Genomic DNA, 15,182 nt, shown 5'->3' with positions numbered 1-15,182 from the left:
TTAGATTGAATTTAGTCACGTTAATTATAAATCTTTCAATTTTCTTTTCCAGATAACTTTTTTGTGGATGACTATGCTAGATTTAGTGTCTTGGATTCCCAAGGCAAGACTGCTGCTATTGCAAATAGTATGAACTATCTGACAAAGAAAGGTAATCAATTTTAGGCTTATCTTGGATTCAACTTTTTTTTCTTTCTTTTTTTAGTATTTTTAGAAATAACTCAGTCTTTAGTGTCTGTCAGAGATTCTGTCATTTTTTTATTAATAATTTCTTCAAATGATTTGAATCCAGAAAATACCTATTTAAAATTCAGTTCTTTATGTTTTTGAAAGTTTGGATGTTTTTATAAATTTTATTAGATATTAAGGTCAAATGAAAAGTTTTTTCATGATTCAAAATGGGAAAACATTTACTATGTAAACATGGGTTAATGGATTGAAAATTGATTTGACTTGCCTCTTCACTGACAACATTGAGTTAATTTTTTTTAGGGTTTATAAGATAAACTTGGTTCTAGGAATCCTTGTGTACATTTTAAAACTGATTTTAATGTGGAGTCAGTTATTTAGGCTAATATTGTGTGAAATTGATATCATTTTAATGGCAGACAGATGCTTTCTTCCTCTGGTCTTTCTTATTATCCTTTCAAAGCACTGACTGTCATTTAAGGCAGCTATTTTTATCCATGCTATAGTCTTGTCCTAGAGAGAATTTCTGGCTTTCCAGATTACAGTAATTGCTCCATTTGGTTCCTCAAGGAAATTGTTCTGAGGGGTCCTGGAATAGTGCTATACCACTAAGGGGACTACAGAGCAGAGAGAAGATTGATCATATTAGGAATTATTTAAAATTTTGACTCTTATGATAGGCATCAGTTATAGCAATGACATTTTCTTCTACTCTTTTTCCTTTACCTCTGTCTAGGAATGTCCTCCAAGGAAATCTATGGTAACTTTAAATTTCAGAATGTTCGGTTTCTTTTCTTAATTATCTTATGTGATTTCAGGCAATGTTGTGATTCAGAATTTATTGACACTTTATTATGACATTTCTGGAACTTGTGGGTAACAGTAGATAATTTATCAAATGCAGATAAAATTTGTATAAATGTTTACAAAGAATTCTATTTTAGAAAATTACAAATTAATATGCTTAAAGACTAGATATGCTACCCACACGTTCAAAGATTATTTTTCATTGTATATGCTAACAGATGCCTAAATCACAGAATTAATAAATGCATGTTCCTAGTTTGTAATTAAGCCACATAGAAGGTTACCCTGCTTTTGTTCTAGTATAGAAGTTTTACTACTTTTGCTTTATATCTTTATTAAACTTGTCATTTTCTTATTTTTTGCATGGTTTTCAGAAATTTTTGGCTTAAATAATATTGAAACACAGAATGTGCTTTTTTCCCTCTGACTCTGTGTTGTTTTTGTTTTTCTATAGATGATTCTTTCATTAGGCCTGTAACTTTTTGGATTGTTGGGGATTTTGATAGCCCTTCTGGAAGACAATTACTGTATGATGCTATTAAACATCAGGCAAGTATCTACACCTTCATTCTGTGTGCTGATGTTACTGTACTAGATGGGAAGTGGGAGTCCTGCTTTTCTACTGCTTGAGGGAAAGGAGCATTGTTTCTCTGAAGGTCTGCCCACTAGTGAGAAAAGAGAGGAGACTGCAGTATTCTGACTTTACTTAAGGGTGTAGATTCTTTTAGAAAAAAGAAATAATGAGATCCTTATCATAGACAAATTTTTGTTGGGTGACTGTTCATGTTCTTTGTACAGAGATGCTGCAAAGATCAGGCTGTATATTGTGTGGGGGGAGGCAGGACCTTTACATTGAAGGAGGTCCAGATGTGGGGGAAATACCATGCAGATATCTTAGTGCTCATGTAATAGCAGATCTTGACACACAGAGGAATGCATATATAGATGGTCTGAAAGATACATTGCACATAAATTGTAGAACTTGAGTGAATGGCAAGGGTGAATGGTTGAGAAGAAACGGACTCTTCTAAAGAGTGTCATTGTCAGAGACTGAGCTGTTCCTTTTCCTGAGCAGTTTCAGATTGGATCTTCATCCAAATTTCACACCCTTCCCATGTTTCCTTGCCACCCTGTGTCCCAAGGAGGCTTATTGGAGTACTGAAATACCGAGGTGATTTCAACTTCCCTAACATGCTAAGTGCCTTTATTGTCTATAATTTTTGAGTGGTGATAGAGTGGGAGAACAAGAAGGGAGAATTGAAATTTTTTTTTTTCTTAATTTATTTTAGAGGAAGAGCACAAGTGGGAGGGGCAGGGAGAGGGAAAGAGAATCTCAAGCAGACTTCATGCTGAGCACACAGTCCTATGCGGGGCTTGATCTCAATGACTCTGAGATCATGACCTGAGCTGAAACCAGGAGTCAGGCACTTAACCAGCTATACCACCCAGGCACCCTAAGAAGTGAAATTTAAAATATATATATTTTAATTGAAGTAAAATATAGGATCAAAAGAAGTACACAAATCTTAGAATTACTTAATGTCACAAAGGGAACATCCAGATGGCCCACCACCCTGGTTTTAGACATAGAGAATTATCAAATTCCAGAAAGACCTCTCCTGCTTGTGTCTCCATCACCCCTCACATATTTGTTTGTGTTTCCTTTTATTAATCAACATTTTTGAGATTTATCCATGATATTACAAGTAGTGGTAGTTAGTTCTTTTTTCACTGTGCTGTATCATGTTATATGGCTGTACCACAAAGTTTTGTTTGTTCATTTAATCTTTTTGATGGATAGTCTTTTTTCTAGTTAGGGGCTATTCTGAAGAAGGCTGCTTTCACCGTTCTTATATGCATCTTTAGATATACCTTAGTATGAGTTTTTGTTGCTCATGTTTGTGACACAAGGTTTTATGGATCCCAGATAACTTTTCCAACATAGGTTCTTATCTTTTTACTCAGAGAGAGATTAATTTTTTTTTATTATTTTTTTATTTATTTATGATAGTCACAGAGAGAGAGAGAGAGACAGAGAGAGAGAGGCAGAGACACAGGCAGAGGGAGAAGCAGGCTCCATGCACCGGGAGCCCGATGGGGGATTCGATCGCGGGTCTCCAGGATCGCGCCCTGGGCCAAAGGCAGGCGCCAAACCGCTGCGCCACCCAGGGATCCCAGAGAGAGATTAATTTTTACAAGGAATCTGGGAAGGCCATGTGAACAAAGAAGTCTTTGAGTAGAAACTGAAGATTGGTTGGGACTGAGGGAAGGAAGGATGGGATGGACTTGGGGTTTGCATGCCAACAGGAAGCATGGAGTGTGTTAGAGTGATACAAAATGTGTTGGGGAACATGGGACTCTGACAGCCTGTAATGGAGCTGTATATATAGGGATGGTAAGAAGTGGAAGTTGGAACGGTAGTTTTGGGACCAGTTCATGTAGGGGTTTGAAAACCTGGCTATAGCATTTAAATTTTATTCTGTATACAGAAGAGCAGTACCAAAGACTTTTAAGAGAGATTATATTTGCTTCTTAATAAAATACGAAGATGTTAATGTCACTCTTTAAGTTCAAAACATCTACTATATAACTCTTATTTCCCATTTTGCAAATAGAAATCCAGTAACAATGTTAGAATAAGCATGATCAATAATCCTAGTGAAGATATAAATTATAAGAACACTCAGATCTCCAGAGCAATCTGGGCAGCTCTCCAAACACAGACCTCCAACTCTGCTAAGAATTTCATCACAAAAATGGCCAAGGAGGAGACTGCAGAGGCCCTGGCTGCAGGAGCTGACATCGGGGAGTTCTCTGTCGGGGTAAGTCTCTGTGTGTTGCATGGAGCTGTCTTGTCTTGTTACTTTCCACAGAAATGCAGTCTCAGGGGCTGATGTATCTTGTTCATGATTGGGATTTGTGATTTTAGTACTGAGTTTCAGAGGATTTTTCTTACTTTGGAAGTATCTTTCCAGGAAATAACAATTGTGCCACATTCCCTTTACCACTTTTTTTTTTGTTTGTTTGTTTGTTTTTTTTTTTTTTCCTTTACCACTTTTAATACCTTTAAATAAAGTTTCAGGATTGAACTCTTAAATATTTTAAGCACAAAGCCATTTGTTTTGTATAGTTTTTAAAAGACAGGCAATATTTGATTTGTTTATAGAGCAAAAAACTATGATTGAAGCTTCTTATGAGTTAGAGGCTTACGTGTTCTTGATGTGTTCTGATATAAGCCCATATGTATTCATTATATAAGTTACTACCTTTTGAACTATTTCGTAATTTTAAAATTCTTACAAAATGATAAGTATATACTTGATGTTTCAGTTAGCAAAAAGGCTCTTAAAATTAGCAGGATTTTAAAATACAGAATAAAGATATGATGAAGAATAACTTGCCAATTGAACAATCACATAAAAGAATAGTTACAGGAAATAGGCATTACTTGATAAATTAGAGGGTGGGAGAAAATGGGAGGAGTAGAGAATTGAGACATCATTAATGTTAATTATTAAAATTAGTTCTGACTCTCCATTAAGAGATCATTTTATGATTTATTCATTATGATTATTCACTTTTATAGCTTGCTTAATAACAATTACTTTTCCTTAATAACAATTACTTTCCTAGGGCATGGATTTCAGTCTTTTTAAAGAGGTCTTTGAGTCTTCCAAAATGGATTTCATTTTGTCTCATGCCATGTACTGCAGGGATGTTCTGAAGCTGAAGAAGGGACAGAGGGCAGTGATCAGCAATGGACGGGTGAGGATTTTTTTGTCCTGAGACAAACTTGACTTCAGATTAGATCAGTGAGCAGTGTTGGTCGTGTTCTTCTCTGAAGCTAGTAAACTCCTCAAACAGAGCCACTCTTTCCAAAGGGAATTGGGGCTTATGCAGTGATGATGGTAGTTTCTGCATCCTTATTTCAAAGGTGATTTGCTTTTGACAGAAGCATCCTTATGTAAAACTAAAACCTTCTTGCTGTTTAATTATGTCCTGCCACATGTACAGTGGCGGCAGGAGTGTGTTGTCTCTCAGAGAATAAGCTGATAAGGCTTTGATACATGAAGTATACATCCATAGTGGGAACTGTGTTCATAGTTTTGTAGTCTCTGTCAACTTCAGTGGTGCAGGCTTAGACTATTTCATACATATCTGCAGCCAGGGACATGAAACTGGGGGTGGAGGGGGGGTACCAAACTTTGAACTCTTAGCACCAAGGGTGAAATCTCTGCTGTTACTCACTACACTGCATCTCTTGTTTGGTTCTGTTATTTATATCCAGTGAGAATCAATGAAACTCGCTATTTTGTTTTATTTCAGAGTTGCTTAACTATAAAAATATTGTGGAGTATACAAGTCTACATTCTGTAATTGAGGAATTGTTAAATAAATAACTGGATGAGTTGATTTGGGTTTTATTTTTACCTTTTTCACTGATTTTATTAGATGTATACATGTCTTGGGTCTTTAAAGTGATTAGGTTTATAAGATAGCCTAAGGACAACAGAGTCCTTCTTTTCCGCTTATAATGCTAGCACTGACTGCCCTGCTCCTCTTCACAGATCATTGGGCCACTGGAGGACAGTGAACTCTTTAATCAAGATGATTTCCACCTCCTAGAAAATATCATCTTAAAAACTTCGGGACAGAAAATCAAATCCCATATTCAACAGCTTCGGGTAGAAGAGGATGTGTAAGTTTTGCTGTGGAAGAAATTAATTAGTGAATGTCCTAGGGACTGTGTTGAACTTTACTCCTGCTACCTATTTCATGGTGTTTATTTCCATTGTGAGCTCACACCTTTGAGATCAAGAGATGCACACTCTACTAACTGAGCCACCCAGGTGCCCTGACTTTGCGCATTTTTTATTGTTTTTCTTTTACTGTTGAGTTATAGGAGTTCTATATAAATAAGTAAATATTCTGGGTATTGATCTCTTATGGATAGACAATATGCAAATATGGTCTCCCATTCCATGAGTTACATTTTCATTCTTTTGTTAGTGTCCTTTGGTGAATAGTTGGAGGATATAAAGTTTGAAAGTTCTGGTTTTTTCCTTCATCTCTTTCATATACCTTCATGCTGCAGTGAAGTATTGACTTTGATAGCTGCCAGAGCAGTCCCTTTGCCAAGTCTTGTGATAGAGGAAGGAATCTTCTTTTATCTCAACCAAAAACAAGGCAACAGATAAAGAAGTTTCCTTCTACCTTAGTGGCTTTGTAGTGATGTCCCTTGTTCCAGCCTATGAAACACTTCCCTGATGTAGGCCAGGAGGTGCGCCCCTAACTTGAAACCATCATATCACGGCATAGGATTGGTGTGCTTTGCCCTTGGACTGTTCTTTCTCCTTTTGGACTATATAATGCCAGACTAGGCATGGAAGACTTGGTGTTTATTAAAGAGAGGTGGCACCATCTCTTGAGGGTTAATTGAGGGAAATAAGGTAGTCATAGGGCTACCTAAAGATAAACTAAAACTATTTGGGTTCTCAGAATTACCTTGCCTGCCTAGGGTTTTCATTAGTGCCATAGCTGCTCCACCTTGGAGAGGCCCCCTGTGATAGCCACAGCTTTCATTCATGGCCCAGACCTGCAGCCACAAGGCCATCCTCCACTTTCTGAAGTTCACTGTGGGCTGTTTGATCACAATTGCACTGACTAAACCTAAGCGTGCTTTGTGAAACTTTAGGGAGTCTGTTGTTTGCTTGCTCACCCACGTCCACATTGCTTACTCAAGTCTACATAATCCAGCACCCCTTTAAATGTTTTGTGAGTGTTGACATATCACAGGATACAAGTGGCCTGTATTATATAGGTTCAGACTCAGTGAGAAGTACCAAGAGAGATAGTTTGATTTGGTTCAGTGAGAAAATGTATAGGCTTGTTTCCAGTTCAGATATATTCACAAGTGTTTTTTTTAGAATTCTTAAAATTCAGTCCTTGGTTCAGCAGATTCAAGCTTTTTTTTCAGTCTTGTGGTTTAGTTCAAGATCTTCCTTGGTTAGAAATCAACTTTAGAAGAGGCAGGGAAAGCAGAAGTGCTTTTTTAAGTTGTTCACTGCAGTGTTGATTGTAATAGTGAAGTAGGAAGCAACCTAGATGTTTACTAGCCAGTTGGTGATTAATTGTGTATCAGGAAATCTAATGATAGTCATTGAAAATATTGATGTACCCTAAATGTATTAACTAACAAAAAGATGTTTGTAATATATGGTTAAATGAAAAAGCAGGTCATCAGGGGCACCTGGGTGGTTCAGTCGATTGAGCATCTGACTCTTGGTTTCAGTTCATGTCATGATCTCAGCGTTGTGGGATTGAGCTCCATTTTCAGCGTGGAGTCTGCTTGAGATTCTTTCCCTTTTCCTCTGCTCCTTCCCCAGCTCACAGTCTCTCTCTCTCTCTCTAAAGTAAATAAAATCTTAAAAAAAAAAAAAAAAGGAAAAGCAGGTTATCAAATAATATAATCCAACTTTTGTTTATATATATGTATATATTTAAAAATGTAGGAGAATTATGAACCAAAATGTCATTACTGCTTATTTCTTGATAATGATATTGTATATATATCAGTTTTCTCATTTTTTTCCTGAATTTTTTTTCAGTGAATTATTACTCTAATAATCCTAAAGACTAATAAAGCTATTTAGAAGCGGGTGAGAGAGAAGGTAAATAACACAAACTTACAGTCTATTATGGGCCAGGCCCTGAGCTTGGTGCTTTATAAAATGTTTAGCCGGTGCAATATTTACAAGTGTCATACAAAGTATGTACTATCCCCATTTCACATATGCAAAAATGCAGTATCTTCTTCAAGGTTATGAAACTACTCAGTTACAAAATCAGTAGTTTTTCTCTTGCCTATTGGTAAAAGTTCATATGTTCTTTAAACAATTTTGGTGGCATTCAATACTAAGACTGGTAATTGGAAAAACTTTCAGTTAAAGAGATACTAAATTTTCACCAACCATGTCTTTCAGGGCAAGTGACTTGGTAATGAAGGTAGATGCTCTCCTGTCAGCTCAACCAAAAGGAGATGCAAGAATCGAATACCAATTTTTTGAAGACCGACACAGGTACAGAATTAATACTGAATTTATGCATATTCTAGAATAAAATGGTAAAATTGCCTTACCTTATCTCCTTTATTTTTCTATCTGTAGTGTGTATATAAGTTGTTTGAATGGAAAATTTTGCCTGGTTTTTGTGCAGTTTTCATATATACTCATTTTCTTATGCAGAATTCATATACAGACTCAGTTGCATAAAAGTTGACATTTTTTCTAAATAAATCTGAAATACTTCTGACTGTACCCTTCTAGAAAACAGAAAGCATAAATAGAGAAAAATTAGTTGTAATTTTCTGATACCCAAAAATAAACACAGGGCACAGGTCACCCTACCAATGAAAACAATTTTGTTTTCAATAAAATAAAAATAAGTTTTAGCATTGTGAAAAAAGTCCTTCCCTTTTGGTTCTGAGTTATTTATTTGAAAAGTTTCAAACCTAAAGAATAGTGGAAACATTTTTACAGTGAACACCTAGATATCTTTACCCTGGGTTCACCAGTTGTTAACATTATGCCACATTTATCTGTCATCTATGTGGGTTTGTTTGTGCATATGTATGTGTAGCACATAAAATGTATATTTATGTTTGCATACAAACATACGCATACTTATATTTTTCCTGAACCATTTGAACGTACATGGTAGACATCATTACACATCATGCCTGAATTCCTCAGCATGTTGTTTCCTGAGCACCAGGAGTGTCTCCACTATTGGCGTACCTTAGAGATTTAACCTTGAAGCAGTGATATTAAGTAGTACACAGTCCATATTCACATTTCTCCAAGGCCCCAGTAATGACCTTTGAAAACTGTTTTGTTCTTTGATTTGATTTGACCCAGATCACATGTTGCAGCTCTTTGTTGCGGGTCTCTTTTAGTCTCCTTAAATCCAGAACATTTCCCTACATGCTTTTTTTTTGTGTGTGTGTGTGTGTGTCTTTTATGACAATGACATTTTTTTTCCACGTTCTGAAGTTAGAGTTTTATTTCAATACTTTACCACATACCAAATATCATGAAATCTATTTTATTTTTATTTTTATTTTTTTTACTGAAGTTCGATTTGCCAGCATATAGTACAACACCCAGTGCTCATCCCATTTTTATTATTATTATTTTTTTATTGAAGTTCGATTGGCCAACATACATACAGTACAACACCCAGTGCTCATCCCATCAAGTTCCCTCCTCAGTGCCTGTCACCCAGTTCCTCCTCTTCATTTTCAAGCTGGAGGTGTCCTTAGGTCTAAAATGAGTCTCTTGTGGACAGCAAATAGATGGGTCTTGCTTTTTTATCCAGTCCGATACCCTGAGTCTTTGGATGGGATCACTTAGCTCATTCACATTCAGAGTAACTATCGAAAGATATGAACTTAGTGTCATCATAATACTTATTCAGTCCCTGTTTTTGTGGATTATTTTTTTAGGCTTCCTCTTTCTTTTATAGGGTTCCCCTTAATATTTCTTACAGAGCTGGTGGTCACATATTCTTTCAGTTTCTACCTATCTTGGAAGCTCTTTATCTCTCCTTCTCTTCTGAATGAGAGCCTTGCTGGATAAAGTATTCTTGGCTGCATGCTCTTCTCATTTAGGACCCTGAATATATCATTGCCCCCCCTCTCGGGCCTGCCAGGTGTCTGTGGAGAGGTCTGCTGTTAATCTTTTTTTTTTTTTTTTTTTTTTTTTTTAATTAACTTTAATTGGTGTTTAATTTACCAACATACAGAAAAACACCCAGTGCTCATCCCGTCAAGTGTCCACCTCAGTGCCCGTCACCCATTCCCCTCCAACACCCGCCCTCCTCCCCTTCCACCACCCCTAGTTCGTTTCCCCGAGTTAGGAGTCTTTGTGTTCTGTCTCCCTTCCTGATATTTCCCAACATTTCTTTTCCCTTCCTTTATATTCCCTTTCACTATTATTCATATTCCCCAAATGAATGAGAACATACACTGTTTGTCCTTTTCCGATTGACTTATTTCACTCAGCATAATACCCTCCAGTTCCATCCACGTTGAAGCAAATGGTGGGTATATGTCGTTTCTAATTGCTGAGTAATATTCCATTGTATACATAAACCACATCTTCTTTATCCATTCATCTTTCGATGGACACCGAGGCTCCTTCCACAGTTTGGCTATTGTGGCCATTGCTGCTAGAAACATCGGGGTGCAGGTGTCCCGACGTTTCATTGCATCTGAATCTTTGGGGTAAATCCCCAACAGTGCAATTGCTGGGTCATAGGGCAGGTCTATTTTTAACTCTTTGAGGAACCTCCACACAGTTTTCCAGAGTGGCTGCACCAGTTCACATTCCCACCAACAGTGTAAGAGGGTTCCCTTTTCTCCGCATCCTCTCCAACATTTGTTGTTTCCTGCCTTGTTAATTTTCCCCATTCTCACTGGTGTGAGGTGGTATCTCATTGTGGTTTTGATTTGTATTTCCCTGATGGCAAGTGATGCAGAGCATTTTCTCATGTGCATGTTGGCCATGTCCATGTCTTCCTCTGTGAGATTTCTCTTCATGTCTTTTGCCCATTTCATGATTGGATTGTTTGTTTCTTTGGTGTTGAGTTTAATAAGTTCTTTATAGATTTTGGAAACTAGCCCTTTATCTGATATGTCATTTGCAAATATCTTCTCCCATTCTGTAGGTTGTCTTTTAGTTTTGTTGACTGTATCCTTTGCTGTGCAAAAGCTTCTTATCTTGATGAAGTCCCAATAGTTCATTTTTGCTTTTGTTTCTTTTGCCTTCGTGGATGTATCTTGCAAGAAGTTACTGTGGCCAAGTTCAAAAAGGGTGTTGCCTGTGTTCTCCTCTAGGATTTTGATGGAATCTTGTCTCACATTTAGATCTCTCATCCATTTTGAGTTTATCTTTGTGTATGGTGAAAGAGAGTGGTCCAGTTTCATTCTTCTGCATGTGAATGTCCAATTTTCCCAGCACCATTTATTGAAGAGACTGTCTTTCTTCCAATGGATAGTCTTTCCTCCTTTATCGAATATTAGGTGGCCGTACATTTCAGGGTCCACTTCTGGGTTCTCTATTCTGTTCCATTGATCTATGTGTCTGTTTTTGTGCCAGTACCACACTGTCTTGATGACCACAGCTTTGTAATACAACCTGAAATCTGGCATTGTGATGCCCCCAGCTAAGGTTTTCTTTTTTGTCTGCTGTTAATCTGATATTTCTCCCTACATAAGTTAAGAATCTCTTATCTCACTCTGCTTTAAGGGTTTTCTCTTTATCTTTGGAATTTGCAAGTTTCACTATTAAATGTTGAGATGTTGAACAATTTTTATTGATTTTCGGGAGGGGGTCCTCTCTATCTCTTGGATCTGAATGCCTGTTTCCTTCCCTAGATTTGGGAAATTCTCAGCTATGATTTGCTCACATATACTTTGTGGTCCTCTCTCCCTCTCAGCCTCTTCTGGAGCCCCAATTATATTTAAATACTTCCTTCTCAAGCTATCATTTATTTCCTTAAGCCTTTCCTCATGGTCTCTTAATTGTTTTTCTCTTTTTTCCTCAGTTTCCATCCTTACCATCAACTTGTCTTCTATGTCACTCAACTCTCTCTTCCACCTCATTAACCGTAGCAGTTAGAACATCCAGTTTGGATTGCATCTCTTTTAATCTGTTTTTAATTTCATCCTGTTTAGATCTCAATTCTGCTGTAACGAAGTGTCTAGAGGCCTTTATGCCTTTTTCCAGAGCCACCAGTAGCTTTATAATCATGACTCTGAATTGGCTTTCTGACATCGAATTGAAATCCGCATTCTGTAACTCTGTGGCAGAGAGTACTGTTTCCGGTTCTTTCTTTTGTGGTGAATTCTTCCTTCTAGTCATTTTGTCCAGTGCAGAGTGGCTGTATGAGCAGGCTGAGTCAAAAATATCAACCACGACTTAAGTAAAATTCACCCTAGATGATTCCAAAGAGGTCAGAGACCAGAAAATGAAAAAGATCAGAAAATAAAACTAAGGACCACTAAAGTGAAAAATTAAAAAAAAAAAAAAAAAAAAAAAAAAAGTAGTAAAAAATAAAAGGCCAAAAACCCCAAAGAAAAAGAACAAAGAAAAAAAGAAAAGACAAAGAAGAGAAAAAGGGGGTGCTGGGGGCTGAGGGTGGTGAAGAAGTGGTAGTGGAGGGAGAATGTAATCTACCTGAGGGGTCCTAGAGGGTGATCCCCTTATTTCTGAATGTATTTTGTTTTGTATGTTAGAAGATGCTCAGTCCCAAATTTGTATAAACCAGCAATACTTATAGAAAGCCCCAACAATGACCACCAAAGCATAAGCAAGATAAAGGAGGGGAGCAGAATGGGAATGAAGAGAATATAATCTCACAGAATGAACCAGCACGGTATTCCACTTGGTTCTGGGTGTATGCTGGTCATGTTTTAGAAGGTATTAACTTCTGCCTTTGTGGAACAAAACAAGGTAGAGAAAACAAAAAACACAAAACAAAAACCTATATTTTGTATATCTCCTAAAATTAAATTGAATATGTTGAAAAGAATCCAGAAGTGAAAAATGTATCTAAGACATGTAATTATAGAAATATGAAGCCCAAAAAGGAAAAAACTTAAAAATGAAGAGTTGATAAAATATTGTAGTTAAGATGGTAAAAGAGAAAAAATATTGGAAATTTTTAGTCTGGTATAAAAACGAGTTGTAATGGAAAAAGGAAAACAAAGGGGTACCTTCTAGTTCTATATACTTATTCCCTCGATTTTCTCTTGGTCTAGTGCTTTCCAGCGCTGCTTGGTCAAGAGCTTGCTCTTCCTTTTACTTCTAGCTGGTCTTCTGGGGGAGGGGCCTGCTGTGCTTATTGTCTGGTGTCTGTGCCTGGGTGGAGATGCCTGCCCCTCACCAGGTATAGGGCTCAGTGTGAGCTGTTTATCCTTGGTTTATCCCTCAGCAAGGTGTTTATTCCCTGGTGGCCCCGCCTCTCACAGGCAGAAGGTGAAACGAGGAAAAACAACAATGGTGATGGCCAGATTTCCAGCTCTGGAGTCGAGCTCCCTGCGAGTAATTAATGCAGTCTCCCAATCCTCACTGGCGTAGATGCTCCCGGGGCCAGCATGGGTACACTGCTCTGCACAGCTTGGAGGTGCCCAGTGGCAGGAAAGTTCTCACTGTCCTGTGCATTCCCTGCTTCTACCTGTCCCAGGGGGAGCACAGGATCACTGGGTTTGTCCCCTTGGGTCCCCTGGGATCTGGGACCCTGTGCCGTGGGACCCGCACTTCCAGGGTCCACCTCTGCTGAAGGGAACTGGGCATAGCCACCTCTGTCTGGAGCCGGCCCACCTAACCGACTGGCTTCTCCCAACTGCCCTGAGGGCTGCAGTGCTCTAGCCCTTTACCGATATTGAATGGAAGTTTGCGGTGCGCTTTACCCCTGGGTGCTCCTCCTCTTATAGTCACTCCAGGAATCTTGAAGCTTCACTGCCCCTCCTGGGAGTTTGTTTTTTTTTTAATAAATTTATTTTTATTGGTGTTCAATTTGTCAACATACAGAATAACACCCAGTGCTCATCCCATCAAGTGCCCCGCTCAGTGCCCCAAAGGCTCCTCGCGGTGTCCCTCCCCTACTTTATTCTTATGTCTTGTCTTTTCTTTTCTTTTTTCTTTTCTTTTTCTTTTTCTTTTTTCTTTTTTCTTTTCTTTCTTTTCTTTTCTTTTCTTTTCTTTTCTTTTCTTTTCTTTTCTTTTCTTTCTTTTTTCTTTTCTTTTCTTTTCTTTTCTTTTTTTCTTTTCTTTCTTTTCTTTATTCCTTCCTTTCCTTCCTTCAAAAACTTTTCTCTATAGCATTCCAGCTGTTCTCTCTTTAAATCTCAGGTCAAATTTGTAGGTGTTGAGGATGTTTTGAAAGTTATCTAGGTAAGTTGGTGGCACCAGGTTTGTTGAGGACCCCTTACCATCTTACCCTTCCTCCTCAACAATGACTTTTTTTTTAAGAGTCCAGGCCAGTTATCTTGTAGAATGTCCCATAGTCTGGGTCATCTCCTCTGGTTAGTCTTAAGATTAAGTTATCCTTAGGGAAGAATCCTTGCAGTTGATGTATATAGCCAGGCAGATTATATATCTTGATTGTGCCTTAGAGGTTTTAGATATTGAAGCTTGCATCATGCTCCTTTATGATTCTGATTTAATTAGTCTGGGGTAGATTGGACTTTGGTTTCATTGATCTGGGCTTTCTGACAGCCGGTTCTTGTGGGGATCAAATTTGACCAGACTTATTTGATGATTCAGGCTAGAGAGGAGACCCTCTCCTTTCTCCCTGGCTGTATGTTCTAATTTCTTACATTGTCATTGGGGGAAGACTTCTGGGCTCCTCGCTAGCCCTGGTTGGATTTTGCCCATTAGCACTCATCTTTTTATCATTGTATACTTTCAGGAAATAACTTACCCAGTTACCACCACAGGAAACATATTTCCTAATTGGCTTCCTATCTTGTTTGCCTTTCATGGCCAAGATAGTGAGTCCCGAGCAAGAATCTCTTCTTTTTAGAGCATCGTTTTTTCCATGAGTCTTAAATAATTAAAATGCTCCAATTACAAATTCTATTATGAGACAAATTCTAATTAGAGAAATTCTTCTCATTGGGGTTGTGTTAAATAAGTGTTTGTTATATTTAAATCAGAAGTTTCTTATTTGTGTGAGAAATAGAAAGGTCTGAATTATTGCTTATGTTTATCCTTGCCCTTGAAGTGTGGCTCACAGAACAGCAACAGCATGAGCTAATCTTTAACATGAAATGATTGGTTTGGCTTTAACACACGTTTCTTCCCTTTCTTGTCTGTCACTTTTGGCCTAACTCTGGTCCTCTCTCTAATACAGCAAGTATCTTTCAACATGATATTGTTAGTTTATACTATTCTCCATTTCCATACTGTTAGTCCTCTAATCTTGGTTTTTGTCTTATTCTCTTTTTTGTGATAGAAATGTGGAGTGGTTAAAAGAACACACAAGGTCAATTTCTGGTACTGCCTGTTGCGGATCACCTAGAACATTGGGTCAGAACATTAACTTGTCACACAGAACTCTACCCAAACCTACCAGGTTCACAGGTTTTGACCTGGGTGTGCCTTACTCAGATGCTATAGAGC

The 15,182-nt window shown here is 37.8% G+C and overlaps 1 protein-coding gene across 2 annotated transcripts in view; it reads left to right on the top strand.

Moving 5' to 3' along the window:
* The window catches only part of UGGT1 (UDP-glucose glycoprotein glucosyltransferase 1), a 120,432-nt gene that overhangs the window by 72,217 nt on the left and 33,033 nt on the right, over positions 1-15,182 (top strand). The window contains exons 20-26 of one of the 2 annotated variants that reach the window (XM_041739614.1): positions 53-151; positions 926-949; positions 1,451-1,545; positions 3,612-3,818; positions 4,630-4,761; positions 5,565-5,695; positions 7,980-8,075. In XM_041739614.1, coding sequence (XP_041595548.1) covers positions 53-151; positions 926-949; positions 1,451-1,545; positions 3,612-3,818; positions 4,630-4,761; positions 5,565-5,695; positions 7,980-8,075 — 784 coding nt within the window. The remainder of the gene's footprint in view (positions 1-52; positions 152-925; positions 950-1,450; positions 1,546-3,611; positions 3,819-4,629; positions 4,762-5,564; positions 5,696-7,979; positions 8,076-15,182) is intronic. The other variant, XM_041739615.1, reaches the window with a different exon arrangement.

This window comes from Vulpes lagopus, chromosome 24 (assembly GCF_018345385.1).
Source record: "Vulpes lagopus strain Blue_001 chromosome 24, ASM1834538v1, whole genome shotgun sequence".
Taxonomy (NCBI): Eukaryota; Metazoa; Chordata; class Mammalia; order Carnivora; family Canidae; genus Vulpes; species Vulpes lagopus.
Note: the sequence above shows the minus strand (reverse complement) of the source record. Positions and strands in the feature narration are given on the sequence as shown.